At 30.4% G+C, this 19737-nt stretch overlaps 1 protein-coding gene across 1 annotated transcript; it reads right to left on the bottom strand.

The window, feature by feature from the left end:
- Window positions 1-6246: 6246 nt before the first annotated feature.
- On the bottom strand, window positions 6247-7767 carry LOC133285777 (auxin-induced protein 22B-like). Its single transcript, XM_061483058.1, has 4 exons — window positions 7344-7767; window positions 7009-7205; window positions 6793-6892; window positions 6247-6703 (listed from the first exon to the last, which is right to left on the bottom strand). Exons 1-4 carry the CDS (start codon window positions 7538-7540, stop codon window positions 6628-6630), a joined length of 570 nt encoding a protein of 189 aa, XP_061339042.1. The 5' UTR covers window positions 7541-7767; the 3' UTR covers window positions 6247-6627.
- Window positions 7768-19737: the final 11970 nt, after the last annotated feature.

Here is a 19737-nt window from a genome sequence, read left to right on the forward strand (position 1 = left end):
TCTGCAGTAATTGCAGAAAAAACGAACTCATTATTTTATTGGGTTGCAAGTTCTTGTAAATTAACTCATGCTTCTCAGTATTGTGACAGTACTTATTTATCGGTAACGCTACTCTATAAGTAGTTCTTTTATTTTGGGTACATTATAAGTAATACATTTTTTGGGTACATAATAAGTAATACTTTATGCACACGATAATTCAATCTTTTTGCGCCGTTCCATTAATATGTAATGTGATTATACTTTCAACAATTTTACAAGTCACATGGCGTTGTTCACTGATAAAAAATCAATGGGGCAAATTTTTACTCTTCTTGGACTGACCAAAGCACACCTGGCCCGGATCTAGTTTAGGTACTCTTCTTCACAAAATTTTGTCAGAATTTTTGGGCTTGTATAAACGTCAATCTTATTTTTGCCTTTGCCTTTTGTCAAAGGCATCAGTTGAAGGAAGGAAAAGAATGAAAGTCAAAGCTTGAACATTTATCAAGTTTGCTCCAATCGGACGTTGAGGACAAATGTTCATAAACGTGAGGGCTTTATACATCTCGTTTTACATAAAAAAAGCAAAAGTTTATGCATACACAAAAAATGATAAACTCCACGTCAATTTTTTTCTCTCACCTCTTTCACTTTTCGCTCTCATAAATTTTGTCTTTGCTATAAGAGAGATAATTTATCCAACATGAGAAGTCTAGGATCCCTTAGCATTTTTTGGGGGGCCGTTCTACACATGTTCACATGGAGAAAAATTTCAATGCACCAAAATACTGAATTCGATATTTTTTTTATTAAATAAGAAAAAAACTAAGACTTAAAGAAAAATATAAAAAAAATAAAAATAAAAGGAGAAATTTCTTTCCCTAAATAATGAAAAGTAAGATCGAATTATTTGATATTCCTAATGCATTGACGTTTTTCTCGTTCATATGGCGTGGCTTCCCTCAACAAAACACTAGGGTCACATTACCCTACTCTGCCCTAGCTCCAAAGTTTATATATATTATATTTATCAAATTAAAAGGCACTCGAGGTAAGAGTACACCTAGAGGTAACTTAAAATTCCCCAAAATACTTTCTGATAGCACCATGATGATGTTGCCTTTTTTTTTCTTTGGTATGGATGATGTTGCCTTTATGTCAAAGACAAGTGACCATTTCTTTGTATGAAAAGGCTAATATTCTAGTCCATTGTATGACCTAGGGATAGGAAAAAGACCCTTAATTTCATATTACTACGGGTAACTTTATATATATATATATATATATATATATATATATATATATATATATATATATATATATAGAGGCAGGATCATCTTACACCGGTGTAAGAATAAGAAGTCTTACACCAAATCTTAACCATTGATTTTCTTCATCTAACGGTTAATATTTATTAGGTCTCACTCATTAATTAATTTTTAATTCCCAATAAATCTCAACCGTTAGATGCACGGAAATCAACAGTTAAGCTTTAGTGTAAGATTTATTATTTTTACACTGGTGTAAGTTGATCCTATCCCATATATATATATAGGGTTATATACTTCTTCTGTCACTGCAGATGAGAAAAAGTGCACCAATACTTATTTTTATCAGGATACGCGTCCGAATCCTGATGTGTTTTTTTTTTTTTTTTTTAGGCCAGGATACGACCCCGTATCCTAGTGTTAATAATTTGCTGCAACTTTTCTCATCAGCAAAGAAAGGAGAAACGACGAACCCATATATATATATATTGACTTTTTTTATTATCAAAATTATTTTTTATATTAATCTTAATTACTTCTTGAAGATGAGTTAACTCTCAAATATTCCCATAAACTTTAACTATTTAAATTAGTTATGAGACTAATTTCGAATCATGATATAGTCACACTTAAAACTTAAAATCATGACCCTTTTCAAAAATATATTTGATAGAAATCAAATTTAAATTTTCTCTCAACATACTTAAACTATATTGTCAGTTGAGCTACAACCATTGTGTATCAACTTTATCGTTAAATTTGTATAAAGTTGCATAATTTGTTTTATTTAACTGATCCACAAATAATTCAACAATTTTATGCATTAACTAGCACATTTTATTTTATTCTTCAAGAGTTATTTACATAATATTTGTCTTGCATTTTGCTAGGATCAGCCCTTTCTGACGTTACTCGGCTGTCATCGTAACGTGGAAGCATAAGCTCTCTCTCTCTCTCTCTCTCTCTTCTGGTGAGTAGCATATGTTCTTTTGTCAACAACATTTTGAAACATCACTGTTTAAGGTCTGCAAGAATTATTTTTCTTTAATTGTGACATTTACTGGCCTAAAATCTCATTGTTCCCTGCTCCAAAGTGTAATAGTAAGGACAGTTTCTGCTGTATCAGTAAAATATTGTGCACATTTTCATTTTTTTTCTTTAGAGTACCTTTCCTTAAACTTTGCCGGGAAAAGGGATCTAAACTTCTTGGCCACATTCATAGTATAAATATTTAATATTGCAAGACCTTGTTATCCTGTGTAGTTTATTTATTTGGCTACAAAACTACCGGCTAATCAGAAAGTATATACAATGAACTTATCGCAAAACTGAAGTTATGTCGAGTGAATATTATTTAATAAGACTTTAGCATGTTTAATCACATTAACTTTTCTAAAAAGAAGCAATATGCTGACCCTGATATAGATAACTTTACATGCATCATATGAAGTGAGAAAAGCAAACACAGACACAGTCTGAAAGTGATGCACCTTCATGTCATGCCAAGGATTCTTATATGAATAATAAAATAAAATATTAGTCAAAACATTGTTTACTGAGGTTAACAGATTTTCTCATTGATCGATAAGATTTTATGATCGGAAAACAAATAATTATTCATATCAAGCATCAATTAATATTTGATGGGTAAACTGTAGAGATATATATTCTCAAAGGCATTTCATAGTAAATAATTAATGAGCATATCTTCGTTGCTACAGTTTACAAGAGTATGTATTTTTTTATTAGAAATAAAAAAATATATAGAATTCAGGTTATTAATCATAAAAATAGGTGAAATAAGTAAAATTAATGCATTATTTTTTTCTATTTTTTTTTCTAATTTTAACAATGTTGTTCTATGTCTTCCATATTATAAAATAAAAGTACAGAATATAATTTTTTTGATTAACAAAAGCATACTTACAATAGGAAAGAAATAAAAAAAAAAGTTAACAATTTTTTACCCCCAAGAGCTTGATCAGTTATTTGAATAATTCGGTTCGTGTATTGTTAAACCTATACTAACGATGACGCTATCAAAATTATTTTTTATTTCAAGACTCGAACTTTAAGATAAATTTACCATTAATATAAAGAAGATATTGCATTATACCTTAAAGAAGAAAATGTTAAGTAAAAAGATAATTTTAAAGGAGATAAATAAATGTTTATATAAAAAAATAGCATGTAAATTTGTTTAACAAAATAATAATGTATGATTCTATATATATCTAAAAAGTCTTATATCTCTCCTATATTTTTTTTTTCCAAGAGTGACACAAAACTCATGGGACCAACCAGAGTAAAAAAAAAAAAAATAGGGTGGCACAATTTTGATGACGAGGCAGGAGACAAATTTTTTCTCCAGTAAAGAGATTATATTTTTCCATATTTAAAATTAAATATAATGACGAATATTTAGGTTTTTTTTTTTTTTTTTTTTTAAAAAGTTGCATTTAAAGATATGTAAAAAAATGGGGTAAGTTATTCTTATATTAATTAAAAATAAGAAATCTTATATCAAATTTTTATTAATTTATTTATATTTAATAGCTCACATATTTAATAAATTAAAGTCGTTAAATATAAATAAAACTAATAGCTAAAATTATAATATAAGTCATAAAATGAACTTGATCTATAAAAAATATATATTTAAAATGTTATTTTTTTATTGTGGGGTTTTAATTATGGGTATTTAAAGCGTAACTAAAAAAAAAAAGAAAAACCTTTTTTAAGCGTGCTAGGACTGTGGAGACGAAAATTGAATAGTTCTTTTCTCATGGTGCTTTTCTTTCTTTCTCTTCTCTTTTCTTTTGCAAATGATAGGCAGTGAAGGATATTCTACAGTTAAGGAACATTTCATTGTCTCGAAAGGTCATTGAGTTCACAGCAAAAAGAGGAGTCATTGAATATTACATTTGTGTGGTTTAGTCTTGAGAAACCAACACAAATAATAATTACTTACCATTAACCAGGATAAGTCCTTCTAAGCTCTAACCCCAAAAAAAGATGAACACAAAATAGAGGAAAAAAGCCACCATAGGATTTATCGTTTGAGATAATTTTATCTCCGGTCATCTCAAAATTATATTTTTTTGATTGTTAGGAGAATTAATAAAATTTGAGAAATTAGGAGAATTAATAATTTTTTTTTTAATATTTTTATTTATTTATTATATAAATTTTACTAAAACACCTTTCATTATTATTAAAAGAAGCTGCTTCTTCTTATCCCTATATTTTAATGAAGTTCACTGCAATGCATGAACTTATATATGCACACTTATCTTAAAAGCTGCGTCCCATTAATGTTTTCTCGATGCATCTTGGCTAATAAGGTGAACTGCATACAGTCCACGTTGAATGATCGTTGTGCCATACGATTATAAAATAATTGAGATATATAGTTTTGACTCTATTCATTCATGTCATAAATTTGGCATAACTTATATAATTAAAATCAGCCGTTCTCTAAACAAATTTTGGACACGGAGCTTTAGAGCGGCGGTAAACTTGGTCTGTATGATTGGAAAGTCATGGTTATATAGAGTTTGAAAAATATAAATGTATTTACAAAAATATAAGAGTAAAGTTGTGTAACTCATATTTCTGCCTGCAAATTGAGAAGCTTTGAGGGAATTTGCCCTTTTACCCTTTATTTTTTAGATTAACAACTTTTGGCAATTTTGCATTTTGATCCATGAACTACATGGGAAAATATGAATAATTGACTTGCTTAAGCTTTTTATTTATTTCAATACAAAAATGATTCGCAATAAGTCCTGTTGATTTTTTTATTTTTATTTTTTTTATATAGTCAGTTAACAAGTGAACTTCCTCAGCATTATGATTTATGAAGATTCCAACAGGAAAAAATATATTTATTATATCTACCAACCATTATTTCTTCCCTATTCTCATTAAATCCATCATATCTCTTGACTAAACACAGCTTTTGCTTCACTCAACTACTCTACTAACAACACCTGGATTAAACCTGAATATCTAAATTTAAAGGTTGATACCGTTTACAACATTTTTTTGTCCATGACCTTTTATTTTCTTGATCAAATATCAGCTTAATTCCTTGAAGATTGCTATTCCAACCACCCATCATTTTCTTCCCTAACCTCGCTGTATCATGCCTAAATATCTATATTTGTAGACTAACGAGATTCCTTCTGCATAACAAGTTCGGGTCATTGCCAGGGTATGTAGGGATTGTGAGCTGGTGGAATTGATGAAAAAGGACCTACTTGTACTTAAAATAAAGGACATGCATTTCACAGAGTTCACCTATCTTGGTAATTTTATTTTATTTTAGTAAATGTCTATCTTGTTATTTAATTGAAAATCACATAGGCAAAAATAAAATGAAGAGAGCCACCCATTCAAGAAAGACAATATAACTTTTTATTTTTTGTATGTGAAATATATTTCTATTTTGCGAAAGAAATTTTCGGCCACACTTGTATCAAAGTAGGTAGATGTCATAAATTTTTTCTCTCTTCTCTGTATAATGTGACTCATTCAATTTTATATAAATATGATCAAAAAAAAATTTCTACAGCAAAAACAAAAATATTAAACCCTTTTTGTATTAGATCAGCTTCAAAACTATTAATGAAGGCTCAATAATAGATTTGTATCTTTTAACATGTCCTCTAACTTGGTCTACTTGAAGCTAGAGAATACACAATTTCTTTTTTTGGGGTGAAAAATTAGGACGAGACTACTGCATTTCAAGATTAGGGCATCCATAATTCCATTTTTTTTTCTTGTTTTGAGATTTAATTTAGATATTTTAAAATGGGTGCGAGAACCACTTGATCTTAGATATTTGTTTGATGATTTGAGATGTGATTCCAAAATTAACACTAATCAAATAATCTATCTGAACTTTTATTTTCAAATAGGAAAAAAGGGAATTAAGAATATGAATAAGACATTAGAAGCAATTAAAAAGATCAGGAAGAGAGGCGGTGGCTCGCACATACTTAAATCTGTGTCTATTTAATAAAAGAGAAAAATTCATACATACGAAAACTTGGTGTATTACACTGTATTCTTGTATCAAAACAAAGCCAAAAACTTAGGATAATGAACAATACATATGAAGCAAATATCTATGTACACAGTTCTATCCTCTTGTACTCAAAGTTCATTTGAAGCAAATATCTATGAGATTTCTCATTTGAAACTTGAAAGGATCAGTGGAAATAGCACTGTATCTTCCATTTCCCTGCTTTAGAGTAAAACACCATATGGGTATGTATTGTTGACAGCATACAGTAGAATGATTCAAAACCCATTTAGTTCCGAGAACCCAAGCTGAAAGCATGCTTTTCTTTCATGATAATTTAGCTTTTCCTCATACACCACAACCCAAACCTCTGGCTTCTGATCCTTTCATTATTCTTAGTCTTTTGCAAGAAGTCACAAACATGCTGCACAAAAAGTATTATTCTATCAGCTTGAGATCAATTTATACCTGATGATTCAAACAAAAGCAGAGAGAAAGAGTTAGAGAACTTACTCCCATGGAACATCTCCAACTAACATCCAGTCACCATCCTTGTCTTCATACGTAGGTGCATAATCAGATCCCTTGTAACCTTCCTTTTCAGAGTACTCACCTGAAAAAGCAAAACCCATGTCATTCTCAGAATAAAAGAATTCATCAAGTAGTTTTCATCGCAACAAAAGACATAAAATTGAAAAAAAGAAAAGTAAAGTTGTTCTTAGTTCTCACCTATGGTCAACTTGAACATGTTTTCAAGAGCTTTAAGGAGTTCTGTATAGCCAACATAGACCCTCAAATCTATCTTTCTGAGGTAAGGTGCTCCATCCATGCTTACTTTAACATAAATCCCAGCAACCTCAGCCTTAGCCTCTTGCAAGCTATTTTTCCTATAGGATCTGATTGGTGGCCACCCCACTATTTTTGCCCTGTCATGTCAACATATTTCATTAATCAATTAACTCAAAAAAATTTAGATTCAAACAAAGAAATTTCATGCATCCCCTCTCATCAACAACAACATGAGAGAAAGGCTTTTTAAGTCTTAAATAATCTGTTAAACTTACTTGCTAGGAGGGGTTGAATCACTGTCCACATGTTGAGCATTAGAGCCCTTAGAACCACACTCCTTAGAAGTTTCAATCAATGGCCTTTTGTTGGTTCTAACACCAGCCACTGTTTTTTCCTCTGTCCCTGGCAGCCCCAATCTAAGCTCTGTTGCCTTGAAGTTGAGATCATTCTCATATGTCACCGTGCTTTCCATCTTCCTAGTAATTCAGAATTTCCCACCTCAATAACTATCCAAAATACTCTATGCAAAGCCAAGTCCTCTATAACTTTGTTATTCAACAATTGTATAGAAACAAAAAAATTGCTTATTGCTTAAGCTTCTCTTGGGTTCCTTGTGAGATGCTTTAAGACTAAAGATGAGATGTGATGCAAGTGTATAAGGTAATGTTTTATATATATGAAGATAAAGGAGGTACATAATGTGTATGAGTTGTGAGAGGGGCAATTACTTTGTTGCCATTGTTTGTTTGAATGCATAAATTATGGACAAAGACAAGCTAAGGTGTCGGTAGCAGGAGCAGCAACTTTAAAGCAACATGTCCCTACATTTGGAGGACAAGGGTGGGACAGAGTCACTCACCCTCTCTCCTATAAAGAAAAAGACTTTTGGGACGGTCAAGATGTGGTTTGGGAGAGAAATCAGGAGCGTTGGCTTTAAGAAAGAGCAAAGGAAACAGACCCATGTGAATGGAGGGTCCATCCTCGGAGTTGGTCATGGGCATGCGGGTCTCATTTTTTTAATTGCTCCAATGCCTTGTGGGGCCTTATTCCATGTGAACATCGTTCGAACTTGTAAGCACTTTTTCAACCAGCAAAAACAAAGAATTAAAAAAAAACAGTAATGTGCAATTCACATAATTTTACACGGAGGATTCTATGTTACTGATACTGATAAATGAAAAAAAAATAAAAATGGAATGATAATTATAAGAATGCATAACACTACTAGAAAATGTTTTTTTTTCGACGGCAAAATTCTGTCGAAAATGATGTTTTCGACGGAAATGAAGCCGTCGAAAATATCTTCGTGGGTAACAATTTTTTCGACAGAATTACAGATTCCGTCGAAAAATTTCGACGAAATAATTTCTGTGGAAAGTTTCAACGGAAAAATAATTCCGTCGAAAATTTTCGACAAAAAATGAACGAAATTCCGTCAAAAAATATTGTCTCAATTTTCGACGGAAAATAAATTCCGTCAAAAATTTTCGACGAAAATTGAAAAAAAATTCCATCGAAAAATCTTGTAATGATTTTTGACGGAAAACAAATTTCGCCAAAATTTTTCGACGGAAAATGAATAGTATTGGAATTGAACTAATTGTAAGCAGCAGCCCAACTCCGATGGTCGGATTGAAAATTCGTTGACAGTATTATTTGATTTTGTTCAGATAAAGACTCTGACAACTTTTTGTTCAATTTGAGTTAAAACTTGTACATTAAGATTTGTATATATATTTATACTTATCATGGTTGATTTTGTCTGAAATATTTGCAAATATATAAAGATTTGAATCCTCTTATGTGTAAAAATGATTATGTGGTCATATTATTTAATCTTAATCATTCATTTAAAAGTTACATATTTTTTTTCTCTCTTATCTTATCATCAATGAATGGTTGTAATCAAATAATATAATCACATGATCACTTTTTCACATAAGAGGATCCAAATTCAATATATAACTTCTTTAAAAAAAAAATACGTGCAACAATTAAATTAGAGTGGATACTATATCAAAATCTTAATGCAATTATATTTTTACTTGAATTTGCGAAATAAAAAATTGAGCTATCAAGTCAGTAGGGATTAGTTAATGGTGAGATTAAATTAATTTACTGGGGATCATGAGATGAAACATTCTTTTTATAAAAATGGCCACGTAATAATCACCAAATACCTAGATGATTGTTCTAGTTTAATTAATGATCTCGAGTCGAATTGTGCATTTACAATTACAAAATGATCACAATGGAATAAAAAAAAATGGTACATTTTGGATTTACCTTGTTTATATTTTATTTTATTTTTCTTATTTTGAAATGACCAAGTACTAAGTATGAAAAGAGAAAGGGAGAAGCATGTTGCTTAAGGATTGATCTTGTTTGTTGACTAACGTAGTTATTATTTTTGTTGATACAGTGACAAGAGTTTAAAGTGTAGCTAAATACAATGTTATAAGTTTAAATTTTATTTTGTTAATTCTTAGAGTAAGACTCATTTACTTTTATTATCCTAATCATGACATGGATGGCTACTTTTAATTAGATTAAAAAAATAAATTAGTTCAATTGCACACTAATAAGCTTAATATTGTCTTACTGCAAGATAAGCTGGTGTAATTTTATAGTTATATTAATTATTTCTATTAATAAAAACGATGCAAAAATTAATATCTCGTCAAAATGTCCACATATGTATATATTATCTTGCCTCTCATTAAAGTCTATTTTTCCAAATTTCTATGTCTTTGGTCCTTATTTTCCAGGGCCATTATTAATTATTAATTATATAACTTTTTATCGCGTTAATTCTTAATGACTTTCCCATAAAACCAATTTTAAATTTATAATATCCATTTATTAGTTATGCTTTATTCATAATAGATCAAGCAATTTCTGTATTTTAGATTGATAATGTTCCAAGAAATATTCAATGAAATAATTATTCTTCGATTAAGAAATAAAGTACCAAAGTATTAAAAACATGTAATGTAAGGGATAGGTTATTCTACCTACTATCAATTTACCTACCCCTCTCAACATCGTTGGATTACGATCTCATCTGACGGTTCAGATTTAAAATATAAATAAAAACCTTTTACAATTTTCTCTCTTTCTCTCACTTACTCCACCCTTATTCTCTCCTTCCCTGCGATGAAGAAGACGCAACTCTCTCCTGCCAGGCATTGACATCTTTCACTCCCTTCCATCCCGAATCTGTCTTCTTCACTCTCCAATACGTAAACGATTAGTATCATTTTTCCACTTTCAATTCTCAATTTCTGTAATTGCCTCTATTTTTTTCCTAAATCATTGTAATTTTTTTTCTCTCTATATATATATTTTTTCCTGCGTCTTTCTTCATCGCAGGGAAGGAGAGAATAAGGGTGGAGTCAGAGAGAGAAAGAGAGAAAAGAGTAAAAGGGTTTTTATTTATATTTTGAATCTGGATCGTCAGATGAGATCGTAATCCAACGATGTTGAGAGGGATAGGCAAAGGTAGGTAAATTGGGAGTAAGTAGAATAACGTATCCCGTAATGTAAATGCATAAAAAAATTATAGTTTTGTTTTCAATAACTTAAATTACTCTACGTATCGGTATACTTTTTAGAACTTTTGAATAGATTTTAATTGCAAATAGGCTTCTATATGTTGTTTAACTAAATTTTCAATTAGGTTGCTACCAATAATAAAATCTCACAATCAAGTTCATGAAACCTATTACAGGAATAAACGGTCTGCAGATAATTATAAGCACCCATTAATGGAGTCTAAACTGTTAACCAATAAGACTATATTTAAGAATTTTAAAGTAAAGAAATTCCGTTAAAAACTATAAGAATTTATTTAAAAATTCAACGAGGGGCGGGGCTATTTCGCATTCAAATATGCTATTCATGTTGGGATGGGTCCCTCAAATTCAGCGTGGAAGCGAATTGTAAGTTGGCACGTTGAGCTTGGCTCTTTGAGGTTGTCCTGAAGTTATCAAGTCGGTCAAAAATTGAAAGAGCTTGCACCGATAAATATGATGAATGCTAGCATTAAAGGAAGGAATCACCCCAAAAATTCTCCCTAATTTTTATTTGTTATGATAGTTTTAAATTTATCTTCATTTAAAACTTCAAAAAATTAATTTTTATTAATTATGTATTATATATTCTTATTCCTCAAATAACGTTCTTTTTGAAACCTTTTTCTTTTATAAATTATCACCCTTCATCTCCCCCTGCTTTTTTTTTCTCTAGATTATCTTTTTAGTTTACTTTTATGGCGATTCAACTTTTCATAAAAAAAATAAGATCAAATTTAAAAACACATCCTACATACAAAATTAATTACTGCTTGAAAATTTTTACGTACCTCTTTATAATTAATAAATTCATAATAATCCAATCACCAAAAAATATGAAGTGATTTAAAAAGAAAGATAATATATCAAATATAAAGTTATTTTACCAAAGCTCTTTTCTTTTAAAATTCACTTTTTTCAATACGCAAACTTGAAAAAGAAACAGTTCATTTTTTTTAACCACATTTAAGATTTATTTACATGCAAAAATATTAATTTATAATTGCATAAAATATAAAACCATCAACTCATTTTTTGATGAAAATAACTTCAATGTGGATGGGTGGCAACTTTGGCAAACAATTTTTGTTATATGTAATTTTTCTTTAAGTCAAGTCTCACCTAATATGTTGAGTAAAATAAAATTGACTTGGGCGCCTAAGAAAACAAATAATTAAAAAGGATGTTATTGGTTTACTTTTAGGGAGAAATATTCATGCTGAAATATTTTTTCTTTCACATTTATATAAAATTGAGTAGATCTTATTGTGAATAGAAGGGAGAAATTTTTTTAGCAGAATCTATTATTTTTACGTGAATGTAACAAAAAAGAATTTTCTACAACAAAAGGAGAAATCTTAAAACCTTACTTTTATGAAATTAACGTTTCTTCAGTAATATAAGATAAACTTATTTTTTACAACCCAAAACAACGTAGTTTTGGAGTTTGAGAAAAAAAGTGTAGGGTATTTAGTAAAATTTATAATATAAGAAGAAAATAAAATTTCTAAAATACCCTTAATTGTTTTTTCCTAAACCCTAAAATAATGTCATCTTAAAATTGTAAGAGCTTATTTTATCTGTTGTTGTTGGAGAAATTTCCTACTTTTATATATATTTATAGGGAAAAGTGTTTATCTTTTTAAATGACACAACTTATATCCTTTCACTCTCACAAAGAGGTGGGACCCACACCTTTATTTTTTTGTCAACTCTCTCTTCTTTTATCTATCTCTTTCTCTCTTTTAAAATGACACAACTTTACATCCTTTAAAATGACATACACTTTACCCATATTCATATACAATCTGTCATGTTATGACCTGAATGCATGTATTCCATCCACTCCTAACTGACTTGAAATTTTTTTTTATTTTTTTTTATTTCTTCGTTGATTTATTGATTATCCGACCAATTTAATTTGAGTTTGGTAGTTCTTTATTCCCGGAACTTAAACTTAAGACTTTTTATTAAGGTAAAGAAATTTTTTATCACTTAAATTAATAATTATGGGTGAATAGTAGTTCTTTTTAGTTTAGCTGTACAAGGTTGTTCTACAAACCCTTAGATTACGCCACAAATTAAATACTTCAACTTTAATTGTATTGCCAAATAAATAATATTATTTTTTTAATATTATCCAACTGTTAATTAATTGTTCGACTACTCTAATTTGAGTTAAGTAGGATTATATGGATGACAAAGTTCTTTCTACCAAATTTTATTGTAGTTATGACGCTCGAATTCAAAATCACTAATTAAACTTAAAGAATCCCTTAATAGTTATCCCGTGCTTGGGTATAATACCACCTTTTCACATTGACTTCTCAAAACTTCAATTAAGCTATAGCAAATACCGAATATGTAACAGCTCGAGCTAGCTCTTGTGCATTGCATAAAGCACTCAAAAGAATACAATGTCACTACTATCAATGAAGTTATTTCGCCCTCGCTGCTGGGTTCGTCTGATTTTTGTCACCATCGCTGATTAATGAATGATGTTAGACAGAGGAATCATATAGCTAGAATTTGTGGTATGAAATCCAACATCTCTGTAGAGTAATTAAGCCTGCAATCTACGACTGGTGGTGGCCTATTATGAAGGCTTGACACTGGGCACTTAAACAATCCAAAACAGCAGTGCAAGATAGTGATGCTTAACTAATGATTCTAATCGATAATAGTTCTCTTCCTTGCCTGATTTTCTGGTTCACTTGCTACAATATTTCCGGATTGGATCTGATTTGACAAATTAATGTTACTTTCGTGTGCATAAATTAAGGCTTTATATATGAGGGAAATTGGTATTTATTATGGAAGGTGAGGAAAACGCATTACAACCATGAAATGAGAAGGGAATGTCTGGAACAATTAAATATCTCTATTTAAGATTTTCTAGAGTCATATAATTATAGTTGTAGAATTAATGTTCGTTCTATGCGGAGAGGGAAATATATGATGACAATCATGTATATACTTACCAGGTTTTGACCAGGTGCTATACTTCGATGACATGATTGCTTGGCATTTGTGGCTAACAAAGATTCTAATTTATTGTATTTGGCAACTAACAGATCGACTTGTGGAAAATGAACGATACGAAGCCCTATCACATTAAATATATATTCTTGTACCAATATATATTGTACAATCTATTCACTAGCATCGTCATTGCCAACATGTGTATATTTTCGAACCCCAAGTTACAAAATATTTCAATACTAAAAATTTATTTATTTTAAATACTAATTGGTGTCTGAAACCTTAACGGACCAGACTAATCTGATTTTGAATTTGAGTCTCTCAACTTTCTTAGAAATTGTAATTATTAGGAAACGAATCCATTAGCCTTTAGACATATTGTAGGTCTAGTTCAGATTAATAATACCAAAATAATAAATTCTAATTAAATAATAAGGAGTTTAATTATAAGCATTTAAGGATAACTGATCAATTATAAAGAAAGAAATATTTACGTTTTTATATTTATCATCAAATCTTTAAAAGATTAATAAGATATATTTATAGTTTAATTCCTTGTTATGTTTATACTTAAAATTTGTTAGTAATAATAATGTAGATTTTATTAACACAATTGAGTAATTCTTGATGGACTTAGATCTGTTATTTAGAGTATACTTTGTTGACCTAGTCAGTATAAGTACGAAGGAAACTTGTATAAGAAGGTTTCTTTTCTTTTTTTTTTAGCGACACATTGAAAAGTTGAAAGACTCTATAGGAGCCTTAAAAGGGAGAACACTGTATAAAATATTTTGGTAAAAAAAAAAAATGAAACAGGAGTATATTAGTAGCACTATGAATGGTAACTACTGGAAAAAAACCTCAAGACAATTAGCCTTTAAATCGCAGCAATTCTATAACATATTAACAAGTATACCATCAAATTCACTACAAGGTGTTGTAATAGAATATCAAAGAATCACTTCATTAAATAAATAAAAAATCAAATCGTTTATGTGATGATTAAAGAAAATAATTTTAGCGTTTCAAACAAACACGACAAACTTTAGGTACATGCTGCTGTTTAATGGAACCAAAAGAACAAACCCACGCTATTGAAAGCCTTGGAACCCAAACAATGAGGACCCTGTACAGGATGTTAAAAGCTGTATCTGTTGGGTGTAAGCTAAAATCACAAGTCGGTGCTATGCTTTAATTTTCCATGGTGGCTACCTATATTTTCTTAGGACTGCGCTTTAATCCAAAAAAGTGAAGCAGATCAACTAGCTTACGCATAAAATAGTAAGGAATATACCGACAGAAAGCATGATCTGGTGTCAGTCATCACACATGTCATCTCTTAATTACCATTAAAGTATAAAACAGATAAAGTTATAAATTCATAGTTATGCGTTGCAAATGCATGGTTGCGTTGCGTGGAAGTAAAAATTTTAGAGCTCTCCTTTGTGCCGCTACAAAATTATTAACTATGGCTTGTGGAATTAAGTTTTATATATACTTATATATAAATAATTAATAAATATGAAAAATAAATGTTCATGTGTTAAGAAGAAATATTCTTTTTCTGGTCTTGCATTGTCATGAAAATATGTTGTTTAATCAACTCAATATGTATTTGTTTAATTAGTTCACTTCTCCGATTGTGGTGGTTTCACATTTTATTTTATTTTTGGCACGGATGAATATATTATTTTTATTATACAAGTGTTAAAGTGGGTCGACTCCGACGAATAAACCCAAATAATCTGACGAAATGTGTGATTTGGATAAATAAAATTGAAATAAAAATGATTTTGACCTCAATCGGCCAAGTCTAATTTGACCCAACCCAACATGGGCCATTCTATATTTCTACCATGGCTACTAGCCTGCAAATTTAAAATTATCATAATTAAGTAGAAAATTTGTCAATTTTTTTAGACTTATCTAAATATTATTTTCAAATAAATACTCTCATAATCTAAGTAATAATTTATTTCATATCCTTTTAATATAAATTGATTTAAGTTTTTTATACAAATCAACAAAATAAATTATTTGAAATTAATATTTTCATATCCAATTATATAAAGATAGTTCATTTTTTCTACAGTCAATATAGATAAGTTATCACATTACCCAAAACGACATTATTTTGCAGCGAAAATCAAGGTGTTTTCTGTAGTTATAATTTATTTTAGGGTTATAATAGTCTTTCTCATTATAATTTTTTAATCTTTCAACTTAAAACGACATCATTTTGATAGTGAATGTAAATAACTTTTCTACATTCACTGTAGAAACATTAAAGTAATTAATAAAACCTTAAAATAATCTTGAACCTTAAATGTTATTATCATTCATAATTTGGAAATTAATACATATATTCTAATTAATTATTTATCGTTTTTTATTTTTTGTAGAAACACATGTGATATTTGATACTATTTTTTAAAAAATTAAAAAATTAAAGTTGTTAGAGAAGTATATAAACATTGATGGGCCTTCAACTAACAGCTTAAGTTTTTGGATTGAATTGGTTCTTTATATGGTATTAGGAAAGAACAAATTCAATCCAAAATCTTAAGCTACTAGGTGAGGCTACATTAATGGTTTTATATATTTTTAACACACCCCTCACAAGAGAATCCATTGGGCTTGAAAGATGGATAATGTATCAAACTCAACCTACCTATGCTAATGTTATGGACCCAAGAAGGGCCCACATCTGCATGAAGCCCAAGTAGTACAAGCCCAAAGGTAAACACTATAAATAGGAGCTAAAGACCACAGGTATGACTGATCTCTCTCTAACCCTATTTTGTACAATCACGCAGCGCACACACACACCCGTTTGGCTAAGGCCGTCATATAGTGTGTAGTGATTCGCTGTCCCCAAGATACCTAATTCATAGACATCTAGAGAAAGCACTAGATCCAACATCAACTATCTAATCTACGGTTAGACATCTTTGCCTCAGGAAGAACATCTAAGAAATTCCACAAAGAAAATTGGGTAAGGGAGGGGGGCGAGGATCAAACCAAGGATACCGAGGCTCTGATATCATGTAAAAAAATCAATTCAACTTAAAAGCTAAAGCTTTTGGGGTGAGATGGTTGTTTTACATGGTATCAAAGCCTCTGTGACCAAGTGATCACGAGTTTGATCCTCACCGCCCTATATTTTCTCTTATGAAATTTTTTAGCACAGGTAGGTGTCCGTGTGCATTATCCACTCTTCATGCCCTATAGGCTCTCGTGTGAGAGGGCGTGTCAGAGAATAAAAAAATCATTAAAAGACCCTTACCCAACATGCAATAGCTTAAACTTTTTGGTTGAATTGGTTTTTTATAAAAGTTTTAATATGATTTATTAACATATTTAAATCTGTAAAGCTCAAAATTAAAAAAATTATTACTTAAATTGTTTAAATAATAATTTTATTTTATTTAAATAAATAATATAATATAAATTAATCTACGTCCTGGGCCTTTAAAAAAATATACTATAACCTTTTTTCGATATTTTTTTTAGTTACAGTTGCTTGTTTTATTTTATTAAATATATTAAGTCAGATCAAATATAATGTAATCTAGTGTACATTTTTTATAGATCGCTGACCTATTTATATCCTAATTTTTGTGTTATATATTTTAATAATATATAAACGTGAAACATTTTTTAGGACTGTAAAGAACCTTGGGATACATCACCCCAAAAGCTAGCTCAAAGGATGGGAGTGTCCAAGGTCTTATAAAGGCCACATTAGTTGCCCACACAATCAATGTTGGACTATATATCTCAACACACCCCCTCACGCAAGAGCCCTTTGGGCTAGAAGCGTGGAACTGCACATGCCCAATTTTTGGTTTATCTTTTTGTGCTTTTTATTTTAATTCCACTTCAAAGTGGGGGACGGTGAGGCTCTGATACCATGTAAAGAACCTTTGGATACACAACTCCAAAAGCTTGCTCAAGGGGTGGTGTATCCCAAGGTTTTTTACATGGTATCAGAGCTTGAGTGACTACGAGGTCTCAAGTTCGATCCTCACCGCCTCTCGCTTTAAAGTGGAATTAAAATAAAAAGTACAAAAAAGGTAAACCAAAAATTGGGCATGTGCATAATCCACGCTTCAAACCCAATGAGCTCTCGTGTGAGGGGGCGTGTTGAGATATATAGTCACACATTGATTGTGTGGGCAACTAATGTGGCCTTTATAAGGCCTTGAGCACTCTTACCCTTTGAACTAGCTTTTGGGATAGTGTATCTCAAGGTTCTTTACAGACTTTTTCACCCGTGAAATAACATGAAACATGTTTGTGGATTCATAATTGACAATAGTGGCTGAAGTCACAGAACTTTGGAGACAAAGAGATAGAGTTAATTAAAATGAAGTTGATGTATATATGATAGTCAGAAGTTTTAATGCAGCAAGCAAAGCGACATTTTTGTAAGACTAACTTTAGGACGAACAAGGAGAACGAATGATATCGAGGATGACATCGTGGTTTCATTAGAGCCAAGCAAATGATGTTATAATGATACAAAATGGCGTGAAGTATATAAACGATAGATAATTGTGAGGCCATTTTTATGGAGTTGAAACTATTAGTTATGTGAAATATTTTAATAAAAAATGCTCATTCATTAGATTTTCATATTTAATTTTAAATTGATATATCGAATTGACCAAATTAATAATTTTGATTAAAAATACACTAATTAAATGTAAGAAAATTATTAAATTGTCTGTGAACTAATTTTTGAAAAATTGATGCAATATGTCGAAAACATTATAAAAGGAAAAGAAAATTGAGAGAAATACAATATATAATTGAAGGAAAAAATTAAAAATTTACTGAATCGTAAAGTTGTAATTACGTAACTGTATAATAAAAGGAAAAAGTATTTTTTCAGTCACCGAAAATAAAGTTATCTACAGTGAACTCAAAACGACGTTGTTTTGAGTTATAAGATTAAAAAATCATAATGACAGACTAATATAATCCTACAATATATTATAATTACAAAGATACTTTAATTTTCGTCTCAAAACGACATCGTTTTGAGCTCACTGGAGATAACTTTATCTCCGGTGACTGAAAAATCCTTTACCCAATGATGAATTTATATAGAGAAGTTCTCGATACTACATGACTTAGCTTTTTAATTAATCAATTTAACAAACTTTAATATTTGAAAATTTGAAGGAAAAAAAAAAAAAAACAGTATAATATGTAAAAATGCTGTATTTGCAATTTGCATTCAATGAATGTATAATGGCTTACAGATACTGCTGGCGACAGATAGCAATAATTTCACAATGATATGATATCCGACCAAAATGACTAATGACAATACCCACACAGGGTGATCCCACCAATTTGTTTTAAATCAAACCCAACGTTCAACAAGATACATATGGCCTAAGTTTAGTTTCCATACCTTTCTATAATTCAGTTCCTCTTTATGAACTAATTTGTAGATGTGTTTCTCGCATCTACTTATTAAATTGGGTATATTTTAGAAAATGCAAAGAAAGAGAAAAAAAAAATCAAGATGTTTTTATTTTTCTGATACACTTACATATATGTCACATGTAAAATATCGTAGACGTGTTGGGCCTATTCCTCCTTCAATGCCCAAGGCATATTGAGGGGTTTGAAAAACTCTAAAATCTAAACTTTCTTCCTCCCCTATAAAAGCGTTAGTTGTGGGATGGAGATAAGGTTGGTTTTTTGTGAGCACCTCTAGAGAAAAACTTAAGTGTTAGACCTCCTTAGGGAAGTTTAAGAGAATACCACCATTATTGGTGAAGTTTGATTCCGGACTAGTGTCTCGTTGGATTTTACTTCTTCGCATTGGATAAGGTTTTCCCACATTAAAATATGTTTGTGTTTATTTTCTCTTACTCTCCTTCGCAATTTTTTTGTTTCTACTACGTATAGGCCGACCTGGTAAGTTCAAGTTGACCTCTCTGATTGTACCGAGCTCTGAACTCGACGTTTGACTTCCACAAAGGCTTCTTAGCTGAGATTAAGGGACCGAGTTCATCCCAACAGTGGTATCAGATCCTGGGTTCGACAGGTTCTAAAGGAGACAAGATGGAAACCAGTAAAATTTCACATGACGGTG

This window comes from Gastrolobium bilobum, unplaced genomic scaffold (genome assembly GCF_033153095.1).
Source record: "Gastrolobium bilobum isolate Gb01-03AN ecotype WA unplaced genomic scaffold, APGP_CSIRO_Gbil_v1 utg1991, whole genome shotgun sequence".
NCBI classification, from domain to species: domain Eukaryota; kingdom Viridiplantae; phylum Streptophyta; class Magnoliopsida; order Fabales; family Fabaceae; genus Gastrolobium; species Gastrolobium bilobum.

Excerpts from the sequence above, each read along its gene's own strand:
- LOC133285777 (XM_061483058.1), bottom strand. The coding sequence starts at position 7,540 with ATGGAAAGCACGGTGACATATGAGAATGATCTCAACTTCAAGGCAACA. Across the intron at positions 6,893-7,008 it reads CATGTTCAAGTTGACCATAG|GTGAGTACTCTGAAAAGGAA; the intron begins GTGAGAACTAAG and ends TTGCTTTTTCAG. Across the intron at positions 6,704-6,792 it reads GTTGGAGATGTTCCATGGGA|CATGTTTGTGACTTCTTGCA; the intron begins GTAAGTTCTCTA and ends CTTTTTGTGCAG.